Source organism: Lichenostomus cassidix, chromosome 2, assembly GCF_008360975.1.
Source record: "Lichenostomus cassidix isolate B80296 chromosome 2, HeHo_3.0, whole genome shotgun sequence".
Lineage (NCBI taxonomy): Eukaryota > Metazoa > Chordata > Aves > Passeriformes > Meliphagidae > Lichenostomus > Lichenostomus cassidix.
This window is the reverse complement of record NC_139482.1, coordinates 105,215,025-105,238,891: the sequence shown is the minus strand read 5'-3', so window position 1 is coordinate 105,238,891 and position 23,867 is coordinate 105,215,025. Positions and strand designations below refer to the sequence as shown.

The 23,867-nt window shown below is 38.9% G+C and overlaps 1 protein-coding gene across 2 annotated transcripts in view; it reads right to left on the bottom strand.

Moving 5' to 3' along the window:
• Positions 1-23,867, bottom strand: part of LAMA3 (laminin subunit alpha 3) — a 105,490-nt gene that overhangs the window by 40,867 nt on the left and 40,756 nt on the right. Inside the window, exons 21-38 of one of the 2 annotated variants that reach the window (XM_085052703.1) lie at positions 23,256-23,412; positions 21,262-21,400; positions 19,393-19,535; positions 17,969-18,069; positions 17,698-17,851; positions 16,224-16,384; positions 14,171-14,279; positions 12,057-12,154; positions 9,650-9,815; positions 9,097-9,223; positions 7,969-8,108; positions 7,473-7,588; positions 6,744-6,955; positions 5,730-5,934; positions 4,965-5,109; positions 4,053-4,193; positions 2,496-2,660; positions 625-726 (exon numbers count right to left, since the gene is read on the bottom strand). In XM_085052703.1, coding sequence (XP_084908829.1) covers positions 625-726; positions 2,496-2,660; positions 4,053-4,193; positions 4,965-5,109; positions 5,730-5,934; positions 6,744-6,955; positions 7,473-7,588; positions 7,969-8,108; positions 9,097-9,223; positions 9,650-9,815; positions 12,057-12,154; positions 14,171-14,279; positions 16,224-16,384; positions 17,698-17,851; positions 17,969-18,069; positions 19,393-19,535; positions 21,262-21,400; positions 23,256-23,412 — 2,581 coding nt within the window. Of the gene's footprint in view, positions 1-624; positions 727-2,495; positions 2,661-4,052; positions 4,194-4,964; positions 5,110-5,729; positions 5,935-6,743; positions 6,956-7,472; positions 7,589-7,968; positions 8,109-9,096; positions 9,224-9,649; positions 9,816-12,056; positions 12,155-14,170; positions 14,280-16,223; positions 16,385-17,697; positions 17,852-17,968; positions 18,070-19,392; positions 19,536-20,936; positions 21,070-21,261; positions 21,401-23,255; positions 23,413-23,867 lie in introns of both variants that reach the window. The other variant, XM_085052704.1, reaches the window with a different exon arrangement.

Here is a 23,867-nt window from a genome sequence, read left to right as displayed (position 1 = left end):
TGCATCCTGGTGCACCAGCAACTATGGGTATTACAGTAGTAGTTTATGAGGTATGCTTCCCAATAAGGATCCTATAATATTTAATTAGTATTTCTGATTGTGTGAGGAAACAAAGCACCCTCTTGAGAAATTCAACAAATAGTCAGAGATTTCAATTTTGGCCCTAACGTGGTTAAATTAAAAAACTGTTAATCTAAATTGCATTTTTATTTCAGTTCCTTGAAGCCTTATAATTATGCTTAGTTTTGTGCTGAAAAAAAGTCTCGTGGAACATGAGATTAATTACACATGAAATCCTGAGCATCTTTTGCAGAGATGAGGCCATATTTGTTGACAAGTGTGCAATGCATTGATTAATTTTTGTTTCCACATGCGTATTCTACAGAGAAAATCCTGTATTATCTTTTTACTTGCTCTCAGATCAGTTACACTTAATAATATGTTACTCTGGCAACAGAGACAGATGTGTTGATGGCTTTGAGCAAAACACAGTAAAATCACTTTTATAGAAACATAGTAAGTTGTTTTGATAGTTAAGTACAATCTAAGAGTAAAATTTGCTATAGTTGTTAAGTAACATAAAAATCGTGGTATTATAAGAAAAAGTAGTGTTTTAGTGCTTACTGTTAGTCGTATATCAGGTTTCTTATCCAGAAGAACCATGCCCTCACTAGGTAAGCCAAAAGATTTCACTTGGTAACTTAGGAAGCCACCATATGAAGAAAGCTGTAACAAAATGCACAAGACCAGAGATACTTTACTGCACTATTAATGATATTAATGTAAATTTGTATTCCAGTTCATCCCATCTTCCAGCACTACAAATAACATATTTGCTCCTTGTTCTTTAGAAAAATATAAAAATACTGCTGTTTGGAAAAAATTACTTTCTTTTTTGTTTACTGTGTGTATCTGATGTAACTTTTTGAGGAGATACTGTTCGCTGAAAGAATAATGAAATTTTTTCATACTTGGGTTTATTCACACCACCTGTGTCATGGAGAAATCACATGTTCCATGAACATTGCTCTCTCCTTACTGTACAGAACAGATCTGGTGCATCAAGAGCAGACATCAGACTGACAATGAAAGTGATGATGAACCTCACAAACAGTCATGGATAAAAAGAAGTCAGACAAAGCATGTTTAAAGGTGGGTTTCAGAGACCAGCGTTTTCTAAACTTACGGCTAACGTGAATCCAATCAGGAAATCTTTGCTCGCCTTCAGGACAGGATTTCCACAGGTATCAGCTCTGTTGTGAGCAGACTGTGGCTGTATGCTGAGCTGAAAACACACTTCTTTTGGCTCAGCTACAGCTGACCACAGTTTCAATTTTTTTTTTTTAATAGGACAATTTTGGTGTTACCAACTAGCCTCTGTATTCTATACATATAGTATTTATTTTCTAATTTTGAGAGTGGTCTATTAAATAGAATGTTAAAATATAAAAGGAAATGGGGACAACATGATGCAAATTTCTCAATTAGTGTTAGTTTCTGTACAACTATACATTTTACATTTGATTCCCTTTTAACTGTGTAAACAAAAGAGAGAGGGAGGAAAGAAAATACACTCTGCTAAATATAAATGTTCCAGTGAAAACAGTTAAAAGGTTTCAGATAATGGAAAACAGTATTTATACCCTCATAATAATGAAAAATAGCTGAAGTGATCTTGTTCACATTTTCCAAAAGAGATGCTATCACTGGAAGCAGACCAAAACTTGACATTTTCAAAACACAGTAATGTGAATAATTGGTAAATTTATGAGCTTGTAAACTAAAAGCTAGATAGCATTTTTGTGGGACTTTCATTACTGCAGTATTGCCTCTGCTAAAATAGACACACACAGAGCACTCAGCAAAAGCAGGACCCAAATTAGGACTATTTTATTTGCAGTGTTGTCATCATAAATAAAAGCAATGGCAGGCCAAGGTAGGAACTATGACATGCAACATAAAACTCATAGCACTCATCTTAACAGCTGTGTTTAAAAAGGGTTATTGCCTGCTTTATATCTTATTAGGGGAACAACAAAAGTACTTTTGGTTTAACACTGCAGGTGATAACACATGCTTTAACATGAAATTCCTTTCCAAAATAATTTGTAGGCATTGAAACAAGAACCTTTATAACATTAACAAAAAGCACCCTAACTAAATGTGCTGTTCACCTGAGATATAAATAGCTCTGAGCATAGGAGAGTAGGAGGAAAAATACTGCTCTAGTCTTTAAAATGAAGTTTCTGGCAGAAACTTCAAAAATTGCACCATCTTTCATGGCTTGGTGTCTACACCATTTGTTTTCTCTTGTGTGATTGCATCTGAAAAGCCTCTGTACTCAGAAGTAAAATGCTGTGATTCCTGGCATGACAGCTAAGAGAGACAAGGGAAGAGAGAAACTTATCTAAGAAAAACAGTGAGACTCTCAATCAGTGATATCGGCAAAAAAATGATTACAAGTTACTAGAACAGAAGAGTTAGGTGACATTTACCTTCTCTCCCAGGTAGGATGGTGGTGCTTTCCAGTATAAATTATGAACATAAGCAGGTAATTCTTGAACATCAGCCACCACACTATTACTGACTGGATTGAAAGTGACTGGAATGTCAATATTTTCATCCACTGCCTCCAAGTGCCAGTTCCTCATGTCCACAAACTAATGAAAAATACATAAAGGAAAAGAAAGTTTGTCTCATCCTTTATTATACTTCACCAGCACCAAGTAACGAGAAGAAATTGTTTAGCCTCTGTAATTCCCTTAGCATGAGATCCAACCCCTTCAGAACCAGCCTAAAGTCTTTGAACAAATGTTTCATGAACCTCAAAAGAGAGTGAAAATGTAAAGATGCACCAAACCTATGTGGGATGGAGACATTTGGTTTGTCACCTGGAAACTATGTTCTATTTTCAGTCACATGAAGACATAGCCTTCTGGAGGTGACTAGGAATTGTGCACACAAACCAAGGATATAATGTGGAGGAAATGCTTTTTTAAGTCCATTTCAAAATCAAACCCAGGGCACTAAACTAAAAGACAAAGTTTGGACCAGGTGTGGTAGGTTCACGGTGAGGGAGGGGACATGGGACAACATTTTGAAGAGGCAGGCAATGTAGCCTAATATTCTGGCTCTTTAATGAACATTTTATGTTTATGGCTGTTGTTTTACGAAAGACCACACATCCCTTTATTTATCATTATGCTGGAGGAAAGAGAGCATAATTTTTATGTACCAGAACAGTTCTGGGTTCTGGTGGGCTGCCCTTGACTGGCCAGAGCAATAAAACAAAAAGATAGACATGTTTTCATACACAGCTTTTGGTGAGGATAATTAATCACTAGAGGAAACTTTCCCAAAGCAAATACAAGTTTGCTACTGAGTCACTGAGGCCAGATTTTCATTCTTTGCTTGTAAACAGAAAAGGGCCACAATCTGGATTACATCTAGTCTATGTCTAAACCTTAAATAAACTCCTTATCCACCATTCTAGCTCTCCTCTCTTTTCCTTTCTCTTGCATTTTTTCAAACAGGTGTTTTTTTTTTTCAGTCTTCAGCCATTTTATTGTTCATTTATGCTACGAAAAATCTGTCTTTCTTTCTCACACTTGATGTCATGTCTCTTATAGGGAGGGAGAAAAGACAATTTTTACAATCTCTGTGGAATCTGTCACACAATTCTTAAGAATACATCTATAATATAGACATGTAAAATGACACGTGCTTATCAAAGCATCTTGAAGGAAACCATTGACTTTAATGATGACATCGAGTTTGAAGATAAAGCAAGCAAGATAAAGGCCAGCTCAACTTCAGTCCAACTAGTGACTTCTAAACAAACAGGTGAAAAGAGCCACTCTTGCTGAAAGGCACTTTCAGACTACACCTAAGCCTTCAGAAGGCTACACTAAAATTGCACTATTGCTTGGACAGTATTTCCTCATCCTTAGAAACTAAAAAAAAAAACATTTTCAGTTTTGGAAGAAATCTGGAATTTCCTTAATGGAATAAATGTACGTTCATGATAGAAAAAAAAAAAAAAAATGGTACACCTTGGTTCTACGACGATTTGTGCTGCGACAGTTGCTGGTTGCCCCAAAACAAAAGCAAGGTGTGCATCCCCTGGGGTTAGAAGGGTCCAGATAAAAGGATCCTGGTTGGCAAGTGTCACATGCTGCACCTTCAACATTTTCCTGTTAAGGCATAGTTCAGAATTTCAGTGTTTGTGTTTTGGTGAGGTCCCCCAAACTCCCTGCACATAAAACAAATATTCTGGAAGAATATTTACTGAAGTATATGGAAACATGAATGAAAATATGTGACTATCTGGATAGCCTATATTCCAAATGCAAATAAAACTGTCTTGGAGACTTTCTTGTGAGCTGTCTTTCCAGTTTATAATGTGAACCACTGAGTAATAAATATTAGTCACAGACAGCTGGTAACTTCCTTGCCAAACCCCCCCTGCTGGCTTTTGCAAACCCACAATATAAAAGGTCACTTGTGAAAGTTCACATTTATCACATTTAATTATGCAGATCAGAACAAAAGAAGATTTCCTGGCTATAATGATGTGGTAAAATGTCAACTGACATAATATGGCTAAAAAAAGCATGGGACTTGGTTAACATCCAAAAGGCAAGATGCAGATGGATAAAGTGGATCTGTACAGGGTGCAGACTGCTTCAGTGAATCAATGCACATCTACTCTGCAGCTCTCTAACATCCTGCAAAACCTACACCACCTGTACAACTGACAGATACTGAAGCCACTGAAAAATGGTATCCAACAGTACCATGATAATCTGGGCACAATCTGCAAAGTGTGATGGCTTTCTACAGCTGCATTTAATTTTTACTGAAAACTTAGTGATAAACTCATTTCATTCACCCCATTATATATGAAATAGTCACTGACGTGCAAATGATGCTTGCAAATGCAGAAGTAATTTGTTTTATCTGACCTTGCAAAGACAAAATCCTGTCTGGGGATCACAAATATCTGGTTCTGTTCCATCTCTGTTACAGCTACATGGTACACAGTGAGGGAAACCATAAGTTCCAGGAACACACTGATCACACTGACGTCCTTTTATTCCTGGTTTGCATCTTTATGAACAAACACAGAGGAGAGAGTCAATAAGGGAGGTAGGAATGGAGCAAGGAAGAGAAAATAAAACAACAGGCAGGTGGATATTTGAAGGGATTGCAAGGCTATGACACAAGTTTATGATTTCCACAGAGAAAAAGCAGCAAGTCAGTTATTCTCAGATTTTGAATAGTGTGACATTTTAAATGGTTGTGGAACTGACTAGGAAAGGATTTGACTTTGAAGGATAAAAATGGTCACTACAGAATTAGACTTCTGTAGCTATTCAGTGCTTGCAGTGCAGAACTAATCTCTCTGTACACTAAGGTGCAAAACATGGATGTTGAATATAGGTAAGCAGAGATGGAAGATTTATAGATAGAAAATGTGATTTGGCGTTACTCAAGGCATGTACCTGCTAACCGAAAAATGGAGAATTGGGAGCATATGAATAATTACAGGCACCTCAATCTTCCACAAAGCTTGGGTTAGTTTACAACTGTTCACAATGGATAAACTCCACTTTGCTCACAGTGAAGACTGAATGCCTTAAATTTCTAACACTCTCTCCAAATACCTGAAGAGCACAGTAAAGCAAACCACTTGTGCATACTTCATAATGCACATAACCCAAACTTACTTGCATTGGCCACTGGTTTTATCACATTCTGGGCTTGCCACATCAACAACTCCTTTTTCTGAGCAGTTGCAGCTCTTGCAGCCAACAAGGGGGTGATAGCTGAAGTAATATTTCTCACACACTTCACATTTTGGCTTCACAGTTTGTGGAGGGCAAATGCATTTACCAGTCACGTCATCACAAAGACGTTGCCCGCAGTTGCATACTAGATCAAAGAAATTGTTCTACAAATCAATCACATCTCATAACAATCAACTCTTATTGAATATGCAACAAATGCACACAACCTTTATGTATGGAAGGCATGACTCTCTTCTCTCACTACTTTAAAGTTCAGGGTCATGGAAACCAACTATGTAACTGCAACAAGTTTCAAAGAGCAGGTTTAGTGCTTGGCTCTTTTCCACAGATTGGTTGCTTAACTTCACCACAGACGTTTTTATCACTTGCCAAAACTGCCAAGAATTAAACAAGTAGTTTTGATGTCAACCGCACCACTTTTAATAAAGCAATGGTTATGAACATCAAGTATAATATCCAGGAAAGCAGCTGAGGACTGTTGGTGTAATCTATCAATCTGTTGTTATTACTAACACCACAATATGAAGAACTGGGAATGTGTGTCTCTGATTACCTATGGACAATATTGAAGGTGTAATATGGGATTAAACATGAACAATTTGAAAATGATTTAGCAGTCAATGCAGAAAATATCCATTTCACTGAAATAGTGGCAATATGGATTTTAACCAGTTTAGCTGTAAGCCTACTATACCTGACCACACAGCACATGCAAAGGCACACTTCACCATGAACTAGCTGTGCTTTAGGGGAACATGACTTCTTCTTCCTTAAACTGAAAGCTACGCTATGGTGAAGTTAAAATGGCTTGACCAGCCTCTCACAGGATCAGGCCGTAAAAAGAGAAGTCAAGCTGCAGTAAATCTACAGTAAATTCTGAGGATTAAGTAGGTGGTCGGGTGAGGAGCTGAACAAGTCCAAGCACGTACTCACACTTGCAAAATGGGAATCCATAGTAGCCGGTTTGGCATCGGCTGCACTGGCGACCGATGACATTGGGTCTGCAAACACACTGTCCTCCCACGGGGCTGCACGTAGGGCTTGTAGCACCCAAGCTATGGCAATCACATGGCAGGGCTCCATTGTTGTAGAAAGCCACCAGGGACCTTGCAGAGTCCTTACAGAAGGCTGACGATCTTTCTGGGCTATTTAAATTGAAATATAAATCATGTCAGTGCTCGCACTCAGGAATTGTTATGAGCGTGCTTTGCAGTGCTTCAGTAAATGAGGGTCCACAGTTTGACATAAGGATGGCATCAGCACATATGCAAGGATTTATTTTAATTAAATTAGGGGTGAATGGCTTTGAACATACACGCAGGTAAAAGATTTTTTTTAAAGCAAGTGCGCATATTAGTTGTATGAGTTCAGACATGCCAAGCAAGATACCAAATACCAAAGATGGAAACACCAAAGACAGGAAGATGACATAGATTTTCCTCTTTTGTACTGTGAGCAATAAAGCTCTACCTTTACATTGCATTTGCAACAGAAAGTCATGGAAAAATGACTCATGGAAATTTAATGGGCCAGCATAAGCCATGAAAAGCATTTTAATGTAGCACAATGATAGGGATTTAAGACAGCTCTTTAGCACAGAGTAAGATTAATATTATTCCCAGTTTTTTGTCAATGTTCAGTTTTTTAGAAAGTGATGCTTACTCAATATAAAAACTGTTTCCTCCACATTGGCTGATAAAATCAAATGACTTGTCCACTGTCTTTTTGTCAAGAATTTTGTAACTGTAGGTGTCTGCTGGAACAACTAAGATACTTTCCTTAAAACAATAAGAAAGCTAAATTGTACATTTCAGAGAAAAACAAAAAGGCACAAGCTACGGCATTTACATATTTAAATGTTGCTTTATTATACATTCTAGATTTTTTCAAAACCTGTTAAGATTTTAACCAAAGAATAGGAAAATAAACTTTGCATATTCCCCTCAAAGTTGTAATGCTAAAAGCAGTATACAATGAAAACAGTGCAGAGTATCTTAAAAATTTAAAATGAAACCAAAAGCAGTGCAAAAGAGCCTAAAAATCAGAAACACAAAATTAAAAGAAATTATTCTTTTTTGCTTTCATTTTTGCATCTATCTCTAAATGAATAGTGAAACTGAGAATAACATTTTCAAGTACATTTATGTAACACACGTACCAGAACCAGCATTCTTCCATCTGGTATCACCACCGTAACAGAGACCTTGGGCTCAGAAATGTCAAGCTCAATTTGGTTTTCTGCAATCACCTGAACCCGACAGCCAGAAGTATGAGGGCAGAATGAAGCATTGAAAGTACCTAGAAGAAAAAATATACTGGGTTTATTTGAAAAGGTTTTGGTTGCAGGGAGCTCTGAGGAGGGTTCTATGAAAAGTTTCTCTCATGTCCGACAGACCCAACACTGGCCAAGGTCAGGTCTGACCATGGTGGCACCTCTGGAATAACATATCCAGGAAAGGGGAAAAAACCCCGGCTCAACAGCAGCTACAACCAGAGAGAGGAGTGAGAACATGTGAGGCAAACAACTCTGTAGTCACCAAGAGCAGTGAAGAAGGAAAGGGACAAGGTGCTCCAGGTGCTGGAGCCCAGATCCACCTGCAGCCTGTGGAGGAGACCCACGGAAGAGCAGGTGGATGCCCAAGAGAGTCTGTAAACCTGTGGGAAGCCCACACTGGAGCAGGCTCCTGGCAGGCCATGTGACCCAACGGAAAGGACCCATGCTTGAGCAGTTCGTGAAGAATTGCAGCCCAGGAGAATGACTCATGTTGCAGAAGTTGGTGGAGGATTGTCTCCCATGTGAGGGATCCCACATTAAAGCATGGGAAGAGTGTGAGGAGTACTCCCCTGAGGAGGAACATACAGAGGCAACATGTGATGAACTGACTGCAGCCCACATTCTCTGTCCCCATGTGCCACTTAGAGGGAGGTATTAGAGAAATTTGGGAGTAAAGCTGAGCCCAGAAAAAAGGGAGGGGTGGAAGGAAAGTGTTTGAAGATTTGGGTTTAGTTCTCATTACCCTACTCTGATTTGACTGGTAATAAATTTAGCTAATTTCACCAAGTCAAGTCTGTTTTGCCCATGTTGGTAATTGGTGAGTGATTTCTCCATGTCCTTATCTCTTCCCACAAGCTTTCTCTTATATTTGCTCTCCCCTGTCCAGCTGAGGAAGGGAGTGACAGAGTGGCTTCGGTAGGCACTTTGTGCCCATCCAGGGTCAACCCAACACAGCTCCATATCCCAAAATGCTGAGAAAGGAGAGGGGTTAGATCAAATTCAGTTGCCTACCTGACCACACATGTCCTGCATTCACATGGACTTGCACAGGGAACACTGGGTGTGCCGGCTGATAAAAATGTACGACAAACACGTATCTGCCCAAGTGGGGCACTCTGCCACTCAAGGTGATCTGGTTCTGGAGAAACAAGAACAGCTCTGGTATTAAACCACAGAATCACAGGCTATATTTTTTTTGTGCAACATTATTTGGCTTATCAGCTGTGCTCAGTGCCCCCTACCTGCAGTGAAAGAGAGGGGCCTTAGCATCTCTCAGCAAGTTAAATTTCTTCAAGGAATATTACAACTGCATGCTGTTTGCCTGCCAAGCACACTTAACATTCTTCTTCAGTCTGCGAGACTGTGGTGTAGTTCAGAAAGAGGCTGGTGTTTGGGGCTTTTTTTTTCTGCTTTAGTTGCACTATCTCTGTGGCTTACTCAGTTTGCAACATTTTCATGGTACCACATCATCCAGTTTTGATTCTCTTACAGTTTTTCATCTATTTAACTTTACTAAGAACATACTTTGTGACTTCCAAAACAAAGCTTTCAAAATGTGAGATACCTGTAATTGTGTCAAGATGACTCCATGAACTGAATCAGCAGGCAAAGTGGCACTCATTGGATCACGGAGTACATTCTCCTGCACTTCTGAAATCTTCCCATCTTTGAATGCATCCAAAACCAAAGCTGCTGGTGGAGTTTCAAAAACTGAGGGAATGCATGTTGCACTAAACACAGAACCACAGTAATTACCCACGGGGCCAGGAGAAAGTTTTAATCATTACAGGAAAAGCTGTTGACTTACAAAAGTCAATGTATTAGATTGTATTGCAATCAATAATGCAATAATAACCCCTATTCCACTGTTCCTATTTGGATTCTTTGTGAATGATCGGAAAGTAAATAAAAATAAGAGGTACAGATTTAACTTATACAGGGGAAAGTGTGCATTAACTGATTTTATTCACACAAAATTTCCACAACTTTAAGTTTCAGTGCAAAGACTTTGGTAAGGAAAAGGGAACTTAAGGGAATCAGGAGTGTTAAAAATTAAATACATTTTAGTTAATCCAGTTAGTTACATTCACCACAATCTGTAAGAATATTGAATTCTCAGTTCTACAAATATTTACATAGGTGTATCCTTTAAACATGCAAGTTTTCCCACTGAAGTCTATGGGACAACTTAAGTACTTAGAAGTTAAGTATATACTCAAATATTTGTAGAATTGGAGCCAAAATAAATAACAGCACTCCTTGAAAGCATCCTTATTCATTCACTGCTGTGTTTAACTATTTCTTCCTTGGCATATTTAATTCTGGGATTGAGAGAATAATTTTCCAAGACTGCAGGATAAAATATTTTTGGGGTTTTCCTGGTTGTATTTGTTCACTACTTGTGACTACTCAACAGACAATGATTAATCTTTGCTCGAGACAGGCCCAGAACTGGAATGGCAAGTACGTTTCAGGGCCAGAACTGAGATGTATTTGCCAGGCCTGTGTGGGAAATCATGTGCAGTATCTACTTATAATACTGTTAAACTGAGCCAAGCCTTTGCATCTTCCAACTTGATGAACATAAATGCTTTCAGGAAAGCAAAAATGATGCCAGGTAACAATAAAAACAAAACATAAACCTACAGTAAATGGTGCTAATATAACAAGAGTTTAAAAAAATATCCAACACAAAACCAAAATAAAATGTGTAAGTTTCTAAGATTTATTTTGAATCGTGTTTTTCATCCATCCTCTTTTCCCTGTTTTACTCAGAATATAAATGCCTGGATTTGCAAAACAACTTTGGTGCAAAGAAAAGTATCTTCAGTCTCAGAAAGCTGCTCCCAGTGGTAACACTCTGAGCAGCAGAATTAAAGCTGTGATTCAATGCAATGCACGCTTGGAAGCCAAGCCAGTCACATGTTTTTATCCAATTTACTATCCAGATTTTCCTGCTTTCTATTTCAATTCAACCATTATATTAGAGGCTACCATCTGGAAAACTGTTAGACCAAATCACCAACTCTTTTTGCCTCTTAAGTCCTGCAAATGACATCCACTTTTACTTTGAGGCCCTTCCCACTGCTAGATCAGTAGGAAGAAAGCCTCAGTAGTAGGCATCACGAGGCACATCCTGGGGAGTGCAACAGGCACTGAAATGTGGATGTCCTTAATTTGGAAGCTGCAGTGACAGTTCCTCTCTGTCCTAAAGAACAAAATATGGAGAGGGGAAGAGCTTCAATGGGACAGAGCAAATGCTCTGCAGAACCTAAACCTGACCACTTGGGAAGTGAAGGTTCAGGTTCAGATCTTCACAGTGAGAGAAGAGCTGTCAGCCTGGGTCAACCAAGCAGTATATGAGTTCCCTAATTACTGGTCCTATAAAGTATAATGGAGAAGGATCAGCTGGCATTGCTGTGTGAAGTGAATGATGAGGGCACAACCACCCCAAGGGCCCCATGATCAGACAGACAAGGAAATGGATTGTTTGTGAAGTAGGGGTTCACATGTTGAATAATTTGATGCTGCCAAGTTGAGTTAGTGGATTTGTGCCCAAAAGGGCAGTCACATCCCACACCTAATGACAAATTAAAGCCATTTTGGGACAGATGAAGCAGTAAGATGCAGAAGAAATCTCCAGAGTAAGCATTTCAGGCCACCTAAGTAGGAATGACTCTTCAGATTGAACACCTGTCATGCTGGACAGTGTGTGAAAAATGCATGTTTTCTTACACATCAGAACTGGGCAGTTCAGATGGGCCAGGAAAAGGCTGTCATTAAAGAAATCCTGTGCAAAGACTGTCTAGATTAACATTTCAGCTTCTTTACAAAGACTACTTTGCAAAAGTGGCCTGCAAATCACCTGTGAGTCACTGAGCAAAGCTTCGCTCAAAAGAATTAAAACAGCATTTATTCTATCTTTTAAGGTTGTCTTCAGATAATAGGAAGGATATAACCAAGCAAGTTACCTTCCATCACTGGTACTCCTGTAAGCAGCTATGCACTGTACTTTAGGATCCACATATTCTGGAGAAAACTCGTCAGCTGATATAATACAAACCTTGTGCTGAAAAACAAGCACAATGCACAATTAATTAATATCATAAATAACAGGGCCAGGCCTGAACAGGAAGGATGAAGCCTAGTTTTAGCATAGGGAGATATGAGCCCAAAGCCATGTTCTGTCATGGACCTCCCACAAGATTTTGGATCCCTTTACTTCACTGCACCTCAATGCCTCAGGGCTAAATAGCATTTTTCTGTCCCTGTCAAGGGAATATTGGCTGTTCAGAAGTGAAATAACTAAAACATAAGTATATATATGATAAAGGGAAAGACAAGAGATGAGCTCAAAGGCTGAGAAGCAAGGCAAGGAATGAGGAGAGGTAGGAGGGAAAAGCCCTCATCTGTGGTGTTCGAGACTTTTGGACCCTGGGGGAATTCCCAGACTTTCTCAAATACAGGCACAAACACTTGCTTGTGCAAAGTCCATGGGAGTGAGTTCCAGTGATACCAGGATTTCTCTCCTGGGATTCAGAACTCATTCCAAAAGAAGCAAGACCTCATATGATTTTTTGTTTTATTTTAAAAAACTAAAAGTACACATGAACAAATGAATCTGTGGTAGCCCTGCTGTACCCACAGTGGTAAGGACATAAGGGGAGGCTTGCGGGTAGACAAAAGAATATGCACTAATAAACTATATAAGATAATATAGAAGCACAAGTTACAGAACTTACCCATGAACTAGTTGAAAAGGAGATGAAGGTGTCCAGTAAGCAGTAAGATAGCAAGCACCAAGTAGTAATGTAAACAAAAATTGCATAAGGAGAATTCATTATTATGCAAAGTGATTTAGTTTGGAAGTAGGTCCTAAGGGAGTTCAGCCTGTGTTTTAAAAGTATTAAGCAGGGGAAAAAAACCTTTGTAAGCTACAAGGCAGAGTGCTTAAGATCCCTTTCCCTGGGCAGCCAACACTCTGCCTGTCCTGCATGTAACAACCCACAGAGCTCCAGGCCATTGCAGCAGAACAAGGGTACATTTTGAAGCTTTGAACAGCATTTCATGAGTGGCTAAAAAGTTAGGGCCAAGTGTGGTCTGGTTTAGATGGCTTGTCTGCATCAGTGAAATAAAGACTGTCAAGCTCTAAGAGCCTCTCTTGACAGATGGTCTCAAGAACCCCATTTCCCTTTTATTTAGAGCAGATGTGTCCAGCGTTGGAGGTGGTTCTCTTTTGCCTGTCTGGTCTGCATGAAGGGATCACACAAGCATCTTCAACCCCAAAACTGCTATCATTGACTTAATGATTAGTGTCTGTCTCTTCTTTTCCCCCTTCTCATCTTTTGCTAAGTGCAAATTTAATTTAATTTAATTTACACTTCAAGATTGTAAAGATTGGATCTTGTTAGCACAGCAGGGAGGTGACAGACAGTGTAAACAATATTAGTACACACTGACTCATGAAATGAAGAAAGCATGTTTCAGCTGTTAGTTCTAATAATTGTTATTAGCTGGGTTTGAACTCTAGGTTTTAACAAACCTTGTGTTTCTAAAATAGAAAACAGAACAGATAAGAAAATTCAGTCTCCAGAAAAGTATATTCCTGGTGTGGCCAAAAGAGGTCAGTGAAGGCTTTTTATTTGAAATATCTAAAACTATATGACTAATGAATGCATTTATTACCTGAAATAAATGCATTTATTACCTGAATTTTGTAAGAGACACAGGAAACTCCTACATGGGTTTTGAGGATTTAGAAAAAATGAAAGATAAAAAAAGAAAATAAAAAATTAGGTATAAAAGTTACAAAGATATTTTTCATTTAAAGTTTACTTGTAGAAGAGAAAGGGGAACTGAAACAAAGCGCAAGAAAGCTTGGAAAAAGCCTTGCCAATAAAAGGCAAAGTTCTCTTTGGTAAGTTTGCCTCAGCATTCTCTGGTTACATATAAAGCGTGTCTATTCAAGCATCTAACATACATAATTTCACACATTACCTTACAGAATGTGAATATAAGGACACAAATATTTTTTTTTTACCCAATTAGGGAACAAGGAAACAAAAGGGGGAAAAAGTCAACTTACCAGAAGAAAATTAATTGATGATGCCTTAAGATGCATCTTTGTGTCTGCCAGAAGGTCATAGGCTGCAATGCGATTCCTGTCATCAACTACAACGCTGCGACAAAGGAAACTGAGAAGAAAGCAGGATTAAGGAAGAGCCTGCTGGCACTGCCATGTTGTTTAGGCTGTCACCTAACCTCACTGCCTGGCTGCTGGCCAGCCACACCAGTAGCCATCCCAGATCATAACTAACCAACCTGTGGCCACTGCAGAACATGCACTGTCCTCACCAGCGAGACACAGGATCTGCCATGTACAAAATGTTGCTTATACTTTGTGGGTTGACTCACCCAGAGCTGAAGTCTCCAGACCTCAGCTCAGACACCCATTTGAGCTACTGTCTTAAGCAGGATATGGACAGACAGATATACATGCTTATCTGCAGAGGTTTCCATGCTGTGTAACAGGGTGTGTAACTAAAATTCATGTGCTTGGACTGTGCTCCTTGAGGTGCCAGCATACACCAGCTGCTCCTTTCCACTACTGTCATGTGCCACTGAGGATGTGGATCAACAGCTCTTGTCCACACAGTGGCAGCTGAGCAAGGCCTGATTTTAGGAAGCTATTCTGTACATTGAGATACTCCTCAATGCAAGTGAAAAAAACAGGTTTGCCTCCTCTACAAACCAGAGAATGTGAAATTTTAACTCTTGTTTAAAGCACAGATCAGAAAAAAGGTCAGCTCAGGGCTAAGGACATGTAAAACTAGAGAAATACAGGTCCCTTATTCATGATTAGCTGAAAGCTTGTGATGTTTTATTCTCTTACCATGCTTTATTTGGAATAATCATTCTCACAGAGCTGTGAGAAAGCCTGGCACAATATATTACAGATTGAACAAGTTACTGTTATCTTCATGCACCTCACGATGCCATTGCTTGATTTATTTTTTATCAGAAGAGACTTATACTTTCCTGCTTAGGGAAGATGACACAGCACCTTACTCGCAATGTGACCATTCAGTTCATGCAGAATGCCTGCAGAAGGGATTTGCTGCATTGCTAGATTAAAGCTAAAAAGGGCTTATTTTGTATTTTCATAAGCATGTTTTTAATGTGCCATATAAACAAACAAGTATGTTCAAAATTAGCCCATAAAATGTGTTTGGGGAAAAAAGCCAGAACCAAACAATAAAACAGAAGGTTTATAGCAAGAAGTCTGGGACTCAAAGTGTTATGTAACAGGCTAAAATAAGAGCTTTCCCCAGCAATAACCTGACAAGGTCACTGCCCCATATGACTCTGCTCTGTATCACAAACATGCTCATGAAAATTATTTTTCTTACTGAACAATTTCATCCTGAATATCCTTAAGCCTCCATTCTGCCAAGCACTTGGCTCATGGGAGAAAAGGATGCATGTCTGTAGTCCCCCAGCACTGGGTAGGCTCTCCCAAGGGCTCAAAATAAGCTGAGGTGCTCATATGTTAAAGACAATCTCAGTCAGGACAGGCGAAATCCCTTGTGCAGAAACATCTGCAGTAACCTCATCAGTCAACAAGGATAAAGAAGCATTTGGCTGAAGACCTTGCCTATAGCCTAACAGCCAGAGGATGACTACACACAGAACTTCAGAGACCTTTATACTTCTGCTTCAGCAGATCTTGTTAGAAACAGAGGGAATACTCTTGTAAAACTGGCTGCTACATTTTTTATAGCCAAAGCCCTTGGACACACTTTTAACTGGAGAAAAACAGTGCAGGCATCTGAAGCCAACAGCATGCTCTTCCTCTGGACTTGGAGATAAATAGTTTATAAGGATTTAAGAATATGAAAAGGTAACCCTTTGTATAGGAAAACAATTCACTGAAGCAGTACCAATATTTAATAAGCTGATTGCACAAAGAAAATTAAAAAGCTGTACAAAATCCACAGAATCCTGCACTTGCTTTTAAATCACCCTAGAATTTGAACAATCTACAAATTCTAAAAAAGTGTACTTTTTCTACATGAAAAAGTATAATTATATTCTAAATGCTTATTTAATCATTTAGTGATTACTTCAGAAATTCTTACCTGTATTTACAACTGTATATTCTCACTCTGCCTTCAGTGCCAGGTCCAGAGCTATGTATTGTTACCTCTGCAGTGAATATCTGATCCTCTTCATTGGCATATTCAAAAACCAGAACATAGCGACCGACTTGAGGAACATTTATGGTCATCTCTAAATTGATCTGGGTCAAAATAATTGAAAAATAAAAAAGTAGTTAAATTTTTTCACTCCCTTTTCTTGCAGGAAGCTCCTATTTCCTGCTCCCATTTCCTGCTCTTTTGACTGATCAGCATTAGTCCAGGGCCAGTCGTGTAGTGTCTGAACAGAAGACACCCAGTCGAATGTAAGCACTGCTTAAAAATATCACTTTGTCCTCTAATAAGAGTCAAACAAGTTCCAGAAACAGCTGCCATTGTAACAGTTCTAGAAAAGCTGTAAAATAACCCTGGGAAATGAGTGTATTACTATTTCTCTTCTCTCCAGCAGAAAGGGAAGAAATGTTAATGATGCTAAAAAATTGCCACCATCTGAAAAAAATATTTCCAGGAACACAAAATTTCTACTACAGCAATGCTGTATTTTGATTCCCTACAAAGAGTGAAAGCATCTTCGCCAGCAAACGACACTTCGAAGAATCAAGGTTTTCTTTTAGGTTACTTGCACAAAGTGGTTAACACAATGTTTTATGCAAAACACTTCTAAGTAGTTAAGTGCTGTGGTTACAAAGGTTTTGCTTCAGTTGACTACATAATTATTTTCAAATTTAAACCTTTTTTTTCCTCAGTATTTCCTCAGGCTACAAACACTTAAACATGTAAATAATTCTGTCAACAGCCCTCTTGACTTCACTGCAATTATTCGTACCAGTAAAGTTTTGCACATGCATCAGTGATGAAGCACCAGAGCCTGTGGCAGGTAAGCATTCTTGGTGTATTTGGTATTTTTAAAAGGAATATCCAAGTACAGTAATAGAGGGCATAATCACATCACTATCACGTAATTGATAAAATACCTTATTTTTGCCAAACACACTTCTAATATATCTTTTCATTTCAGAAAACACGTTTCTCTTTTGAAGGACCCACAGCAGTGGCATAATTGCTTCTGCTTTTTTTTTCAGTAAAGTGAACATTTTACCTAAGTATAGCTATTTAAGAAAAAAAAAAGATTTAGAGTGATGTATGCACACCATTTCTGCTCACAAATCATTATGTCATTTCTTCTGAACAAGCCAGCATGCCTCAAGCAGAAGGATTTTTATTTAATAAAATGCTTTTGCCACAGTAGAATGCCCATTCCAGCCTCAATTATAAATCTGCCTACCCTGATACTTTTACATAGTTTTGTGTAAAATGCAGACCTTGATGCAGAGTCTGTTTTAGGGATGTGTTACAGATCTGAAAATCCTGAGCTGTAAATCTGCAACCCTTTTAGCCTGGTAGGTTTACAGTCAACAGCACAGATGGGACTGCAATTAACAGGCAGAAATCTGACCTCTCTTCCACTGATATGGGCCATCACCGGCTGATTGGGAGTTGGCTGTCGCACAGGTATTCTTCTGGATTCTCTCCCGTGTCTGAAATGCACTGCCTCTGAACCAAGGACACAGGAAAATCTGCCCAGAGGCAAATGCTGATAGAGCAAGCAGCTTACACAAAAGAGCAACAAACAAAACACAGGATTATTATTGTTTTCAAGTGCAGCAGGATGATAACAAAATAAGCCAAGGCACTGGTTTGCACTGTGCTGTAGCATATATACTGACTGTTCTGCTGAAGCAGGTCCAGGATATGTGCAAGGCTCTGTAACTTGTATCTGCAAGAGGGATGCCTCGTAGTAATCACTAGGTAACAGCACCAGATAATCCTAAGAACAAAGAATACAACAAATGCATGACCATGCAAACAATGACAAAAGGAACATCTCCAGGCTTTCACAATGAAACAATGAATGAAACCAATCACATAAATAATTTGTACAGAGGGTATCTGCAAGATGGGTTATTTTTCTGTTATCACTTAGGCCAATAACACCAGAATGTGTCTCCCTAATTGCGTAATTTCAGAAAGACAGTATGAAGGCATCTGCTCTGTGATCAGGGAAACTCTGAAGCCACTCTCACATCCTGTGTTGTACAAGACAGTGCTCTGAAAGGAGTTTCCCTGCAGTTCAGTAACACCCAGCCAGATGCTTGCAGTTTTCATCCATGAGTGCAATCCACAAGCACACAACTCAGCTCTGGGTGATTACACACAGGAGATTCATGTACCCCAGGTGACTTGATAAAAATATTCCATGTAACCTCTTAAGATGTGCTTCCAAAGCTGGTATATTTTTGTTCTGCCTTGTTTACTTAAATTTCTACATTACTGCTTATGTGTAACAACTGTTAATGTGAGAACATGGTAGGCTAAGATACTTAATAAATACCTTTTCAAAGCAAAAAATCCCAGCACAATAATACTGTCACTTTCAGCAAGAAATATGCTTGCAAGCTCTTTACTAACACTTCATGTGGTATTCCATAAATGTAACACAGCCCCAGGCTTAATGACTAGAGACACAGCTTACTTTTTATCCCTGTACAAAATATGTAAGAATTTCAGTATGTTGTCTTTGTGATCATACATATTTAAGGTTTTTCATAAATGATCACATCAAACCATTTGTTTTCACTAGCAATTTCTTAGATCTGCTGCTAGAAATTTTTTTGGTTTTTCAGTGAATGAAAGGAGAGAAATGATGGGAGAATAAAAGCAGTCAGAAATTGACCTGCTCATAATGTAGCCCATCTTACAATACTCTTATGAAAACTTTTTGTCAAGAAACTAAGGCCTTGGCTGAGCTAAGCTGTAGACACAACATCTGATATGTAAAAATTTTTCTAAGCATTTATGCTTTATGCTATATGTTAATCATACTTTATCATTTGAAGGTACATATTCCAGACAGACTTAAAGTCTGTAAGCACAAGAAATTAGAGCAGGAGAAAGTCAGAGAAAAAATACGAGGCAGAGTGTAAATTTTCATTATATTTTGTATTAATTACAATAATTGTATTCTGTGGCTTATACTCTTTTCACTAGTGCAGAATTTCAGTTGCTTGCAGGGTTCTTCCCAGCAAATAACTCCAGAGCAGTAGTATCATGACATCCTCCAAGCAGTTGTTTTGTTCAATTGTTTTCTTACCAGGAGGACTTCCTCTGCCATTATACTGACAGTCCACGTGCCTGGAACCAGTGAGAAAGGCTCTGTGGAGCTTTTTCCTGGGATTGTGAGAAAAGCTGGCTCCTTGCTGGGTGGGAAGACAAACTCTTTGCTCTGAGCAGCCCCTGCCAGAAAAAAAGAATCAAATTAAAAACATAAATTACATAAGTGTAAAATGTCTCTACCTGCTTAGTGAGCTGGACTGATAATTTGGTCCACTAAACTTTGTTTGACAGGAGCTGATCAAAGCTTTTCCATCAATATGCATTAGCAATGCATTTGACCACATACAGAGCTATGCAGTGGTTGTTGCTTTCATTCTTATTACTCTTGAACAAACTGGTACAGAAAAGCTGAGCTCTCACCCTGTAATGACCAGTTTTGCAATATTCTGAATTGGTCACTTTTTCGGTTTCCTGTTCCACAATTTTCCATTCAACCTATCTCTGCACTGACTCTCAATATGTTCAGCTGACACAAGGCATGCTCTTGTGTGACTTTAACTCAAATACTGCAGATATTGAAGGTTCTCAGAAGCATCTAAAATGTCTACTTATAGACAGATAACTTCTAGGCAGAGATAATGGGCCAGTTGTGGATGCCCCATCCCTGACAGTGTTCAAGACCAGGTTGGATGGGGCATTGAGCAACCTGGTCTAGTGGAAGGTGTCCCTGCCCATGGCAGGCATTGGAACTGGATGATCTTTAAGGTCCCTTCCAACCCAGACCATTCTGTGATTCTGTGTACTACAGAAATACAGCTGTGGTATGCTTTGTCAAATAAAAGTTGTGAGGATCAGTTGTTATTGAATATTAAAGGTTTCCTCTTTGAAGACTGGACACAGACAAGATCTGGCTCCCTGTCTCCCAGTCATTATAAGCCAGTCATGACCACAAACTGCTGTCACTCTGCTGAATGGTGCCTATGAAGTCTTCAGTTTTGTCTTATTTGAATTGCTAAAAGAAACTCTAAATTAACTCCTATCAGCATGCTGAGCTTAGGAACAGTAAGAGGTAAGTCTGCATATTGGCTTGGTGTGCCCTATTCAAAGGATATGGAGTATTTTTCATTTATCAGGGCCTGAACAGTATCACATGTTTTTGAGGTCTGTAATCAGAACTAACTTGGTAGACTGGGTTCATCATTAAACAAATGTTACTCATGGAATGAACACTTAAAACTTAAATATTAAAGGCAAGTAAACCAAACTGAGTGTTGTTACCTCTTCTTTAAAAGCTTCATAAAAACCACAGTTCAGAGCTTCCAAGTACAGGACTGAAAGTACTAAGTGTGGCAAACATTTGAAGAAACAAATGTTGATTATTATTGCAAGCAGGGGTTTCATGCAAACACAGCCATATCAATTACACAGCAAAAATGTTGGAGGAGAAGCACAAAAGCACTGACACTATTAGAAGTGGTGCCTTTTAAGCAACATTACAGATTTGACTTAGGTGCACCTTGGAAAGCCTTCTCTGATCTAACAACATTCATCTGACCTGTTGCACTGCTGAGTTACACCTACCTGCTCCAGGCTGAGATTGGTAAGCAGATATGCGACCAGATAATGTTTCACCTCCAGGGTTAATATACCTCAGGATAATGCGAAATAAGTAGAGGTTTGATTTTTCCACATTCAAAGTTATCCTCACTTCATTCTGAAAAATGGAAGTTAATAAACAAAAACAGCCGTAAAGTGCTGAATAGAGGAACAGTTAGAAGCCATGCAAGCACCAGACTAAAGTCCTACAAAAAAAAAGGCACATGCAGACAATTATATACTGGAATGGCAATGCTGGTGTATGACAGAGGAAGACAGGCAAGCCTAGTGAGAAAATTAATTCACTTACAAGTATAATTAGTGCCAAAATGTTTTCTCTCAGCAACTGAGATCTTCCCTTTAGAGCTTTTTGAGCCCAGGCTGACATAGCGGAGGACTAGGTGGAAGAGCTTAGGGGAAGCCACAGTGATAGGCACAACCACCTCTGGCTGGGAAAAATAAAAAGAAAGGGAAAAAGGAGGAATGGAAAGTATATTACTTGTTACCAGCACCCAGAGAAAGAAAAAACGTTTGGCAAAGACAAAAGGCTAGGGCAGCTTACAAAAGAACATAGAACAAAACCTCCTGTGAAATAAAACTCTTGTTGAATACCAGCTGATCCAGAAGGAAACAGAATAGCTGAACTAACATGTGTTGACACCTCACCTTGATATCTGGAGAGTATTTTACAGTTATTCTCCCCACTCGTGCCATAAAGGAGGCATATGGTATCAAGGGCTGTCAACATTCCTGCCTTTCCAAGGAATAGGCCACAATCATTGATCCTAGTCTGAGACCACACACAACACCCCACAGCATGCAGACACCTCAGACTCTCACTGAAACTTCTGCTCCTCCAGCAAACCCTGCAGTTGCTTTGAGATGCAATACCACAAATACTCTCCTTGTCCTGGTGCTGAACTGACACCTCCAGACTGACCAAATTCTCTGCATTCACACAGCCCCATTATTTAGTTTGCAGAAAAACAGAGACATGTTAAGGGTGAGTGGTGGATTAGGAAAAAAACAGGATTGGTGCAATCTCATGGGTTTAGTTTCTTTCTTTCCATCCTAAATCCTAAAGCTCCCCTCATTATTCAGCTCCCACTGGTTCACCCATACAATCCACTTGCTGTCCCTTTCCAAGCTACATGGGACACAGTGGTCTGCCCACCACTGTGGTCCACTCTGCTTCCCCAAATGCACACATTTTCTGTTTCACACATCTGAGAACAGAACAAAAAGCCTGTACAAAATGCCACTAGGTAAGAAATGCAAAAAGCAGCTGAATTAGAAAGCAAGCATTAAGAATTCACAAATACTGAAGAGTTCCCTTCATTTATGAATGGGGAATACTGAAAATTAAAAATTATCTGGGATACAAAAACCCTCAAGACTAAAACAACAAAAGAAAAAAGACTGAAAAATGAAGAACATAAGGGAAATCATTGTGCAATTGTTATGTGCTTATGTTTCATGCTATAGTGATTCATTAGTCCCTGGACAAATGGAGGCTGGACATAACTATACCAAAGCACTACTTTCAAGATGAGTGAACAAATACCATTTATTACTCAAATCCACTATTTTAAAATCCTGCTTCGTTTGATCAGCAGTTCAACCCAAACTCTGAAGATCCCTTCTCAGAGAAATTATAGTGACTTTCTTCCTGTGATTTAATTATTACCTCAGCTGCTGTTTAGTTCATTTGTAGTCTCCATGAAACTAAAATAAATGTTGCCAATATGCTCCTGCTCACTGTTTCTTTTACTGAACCCCACCCACACCTTCCTGTTTGCTATAATGTGAAGGCATAATTCATAATAAAAGTTGGCACCTTTCTCTTCTTTACCCAATATAAGATGACTTCAGTGACAGCACTGTGATTGTACCTGAAAATCTTATGGACAGAGACTGTCATGGACTTGTGCAATTCAAATTATTTAGCCAAGCATTAATCTTCTGCTATTCCCACTGTTCTTGGCATGACAAGAATTTCTGCACTTAGTATTAGAGACTTTAAAGCTGTAAGTTCCCTCTTTACAGCTGTCACAAAAAAAACAACCTCAAGGAACATCTACAAAGAACAGATATTCACACAAGCAATGCACAAATGACTTGACAATAATACCAACACTCACTAAAACAAACAGAATATAGAGCCAAAGGGTTTGGATTAGTAAGATCCTGTCCTTTTTTCTGTCTTTTATCCTCGACCTTCCACACACATGGCAATACTATAAAGACATATGTACCATGCATTTACATTTTCACCCCAAAATCTTGAGCAAAATACCAGCTTACTTGTACAGAGGACATCTGGGCATATCCTCTCCAACTGAAGCTAGGAAATTCCTGAGGATCATAGCCAAATCGAATTCCCCCTCCCTCAACAGTAGTACCATCTTCAATCTCAAACTTCATGTGGTGCAGATCAGGGAAAAAATAGTTTTTTTCAGGCCTTTCGAAGAAAAAAAACCGCAACAAATCAACAAAGAATTACCAGTCACTTATGATCTACATCTAAGGGCAAAAAGCAGTGGGAGGGAGGTGATCTACTGATGACTGAGAAATTCTGATAGCAGCTCACAGATTCAAGACAGCTGGTAAGAGGGATGCAACAAGAATTTTCTCTCCAGAAGCTTTTACAGCTTACATACCTTTTCCTATACAACTCTTGATAGATATATAGCTACATATGCAATACTACTGCAAAACTGGTATTGGTTATTTAAGGAAACAAGTCAGAAAATCTTATTAAAATATAGAAAAGAAAACCGCCCAGGAAAACTAATATCAATAACCAGTATAATTTGCCAAGTTATTTATCAACAAATCCAGAATCTCACATGAAAGTTTAACAAGTGATTTATAGGCAGTTTCAAAAGAAGTGTGCTGAAGATCTGCCAGGAGCTC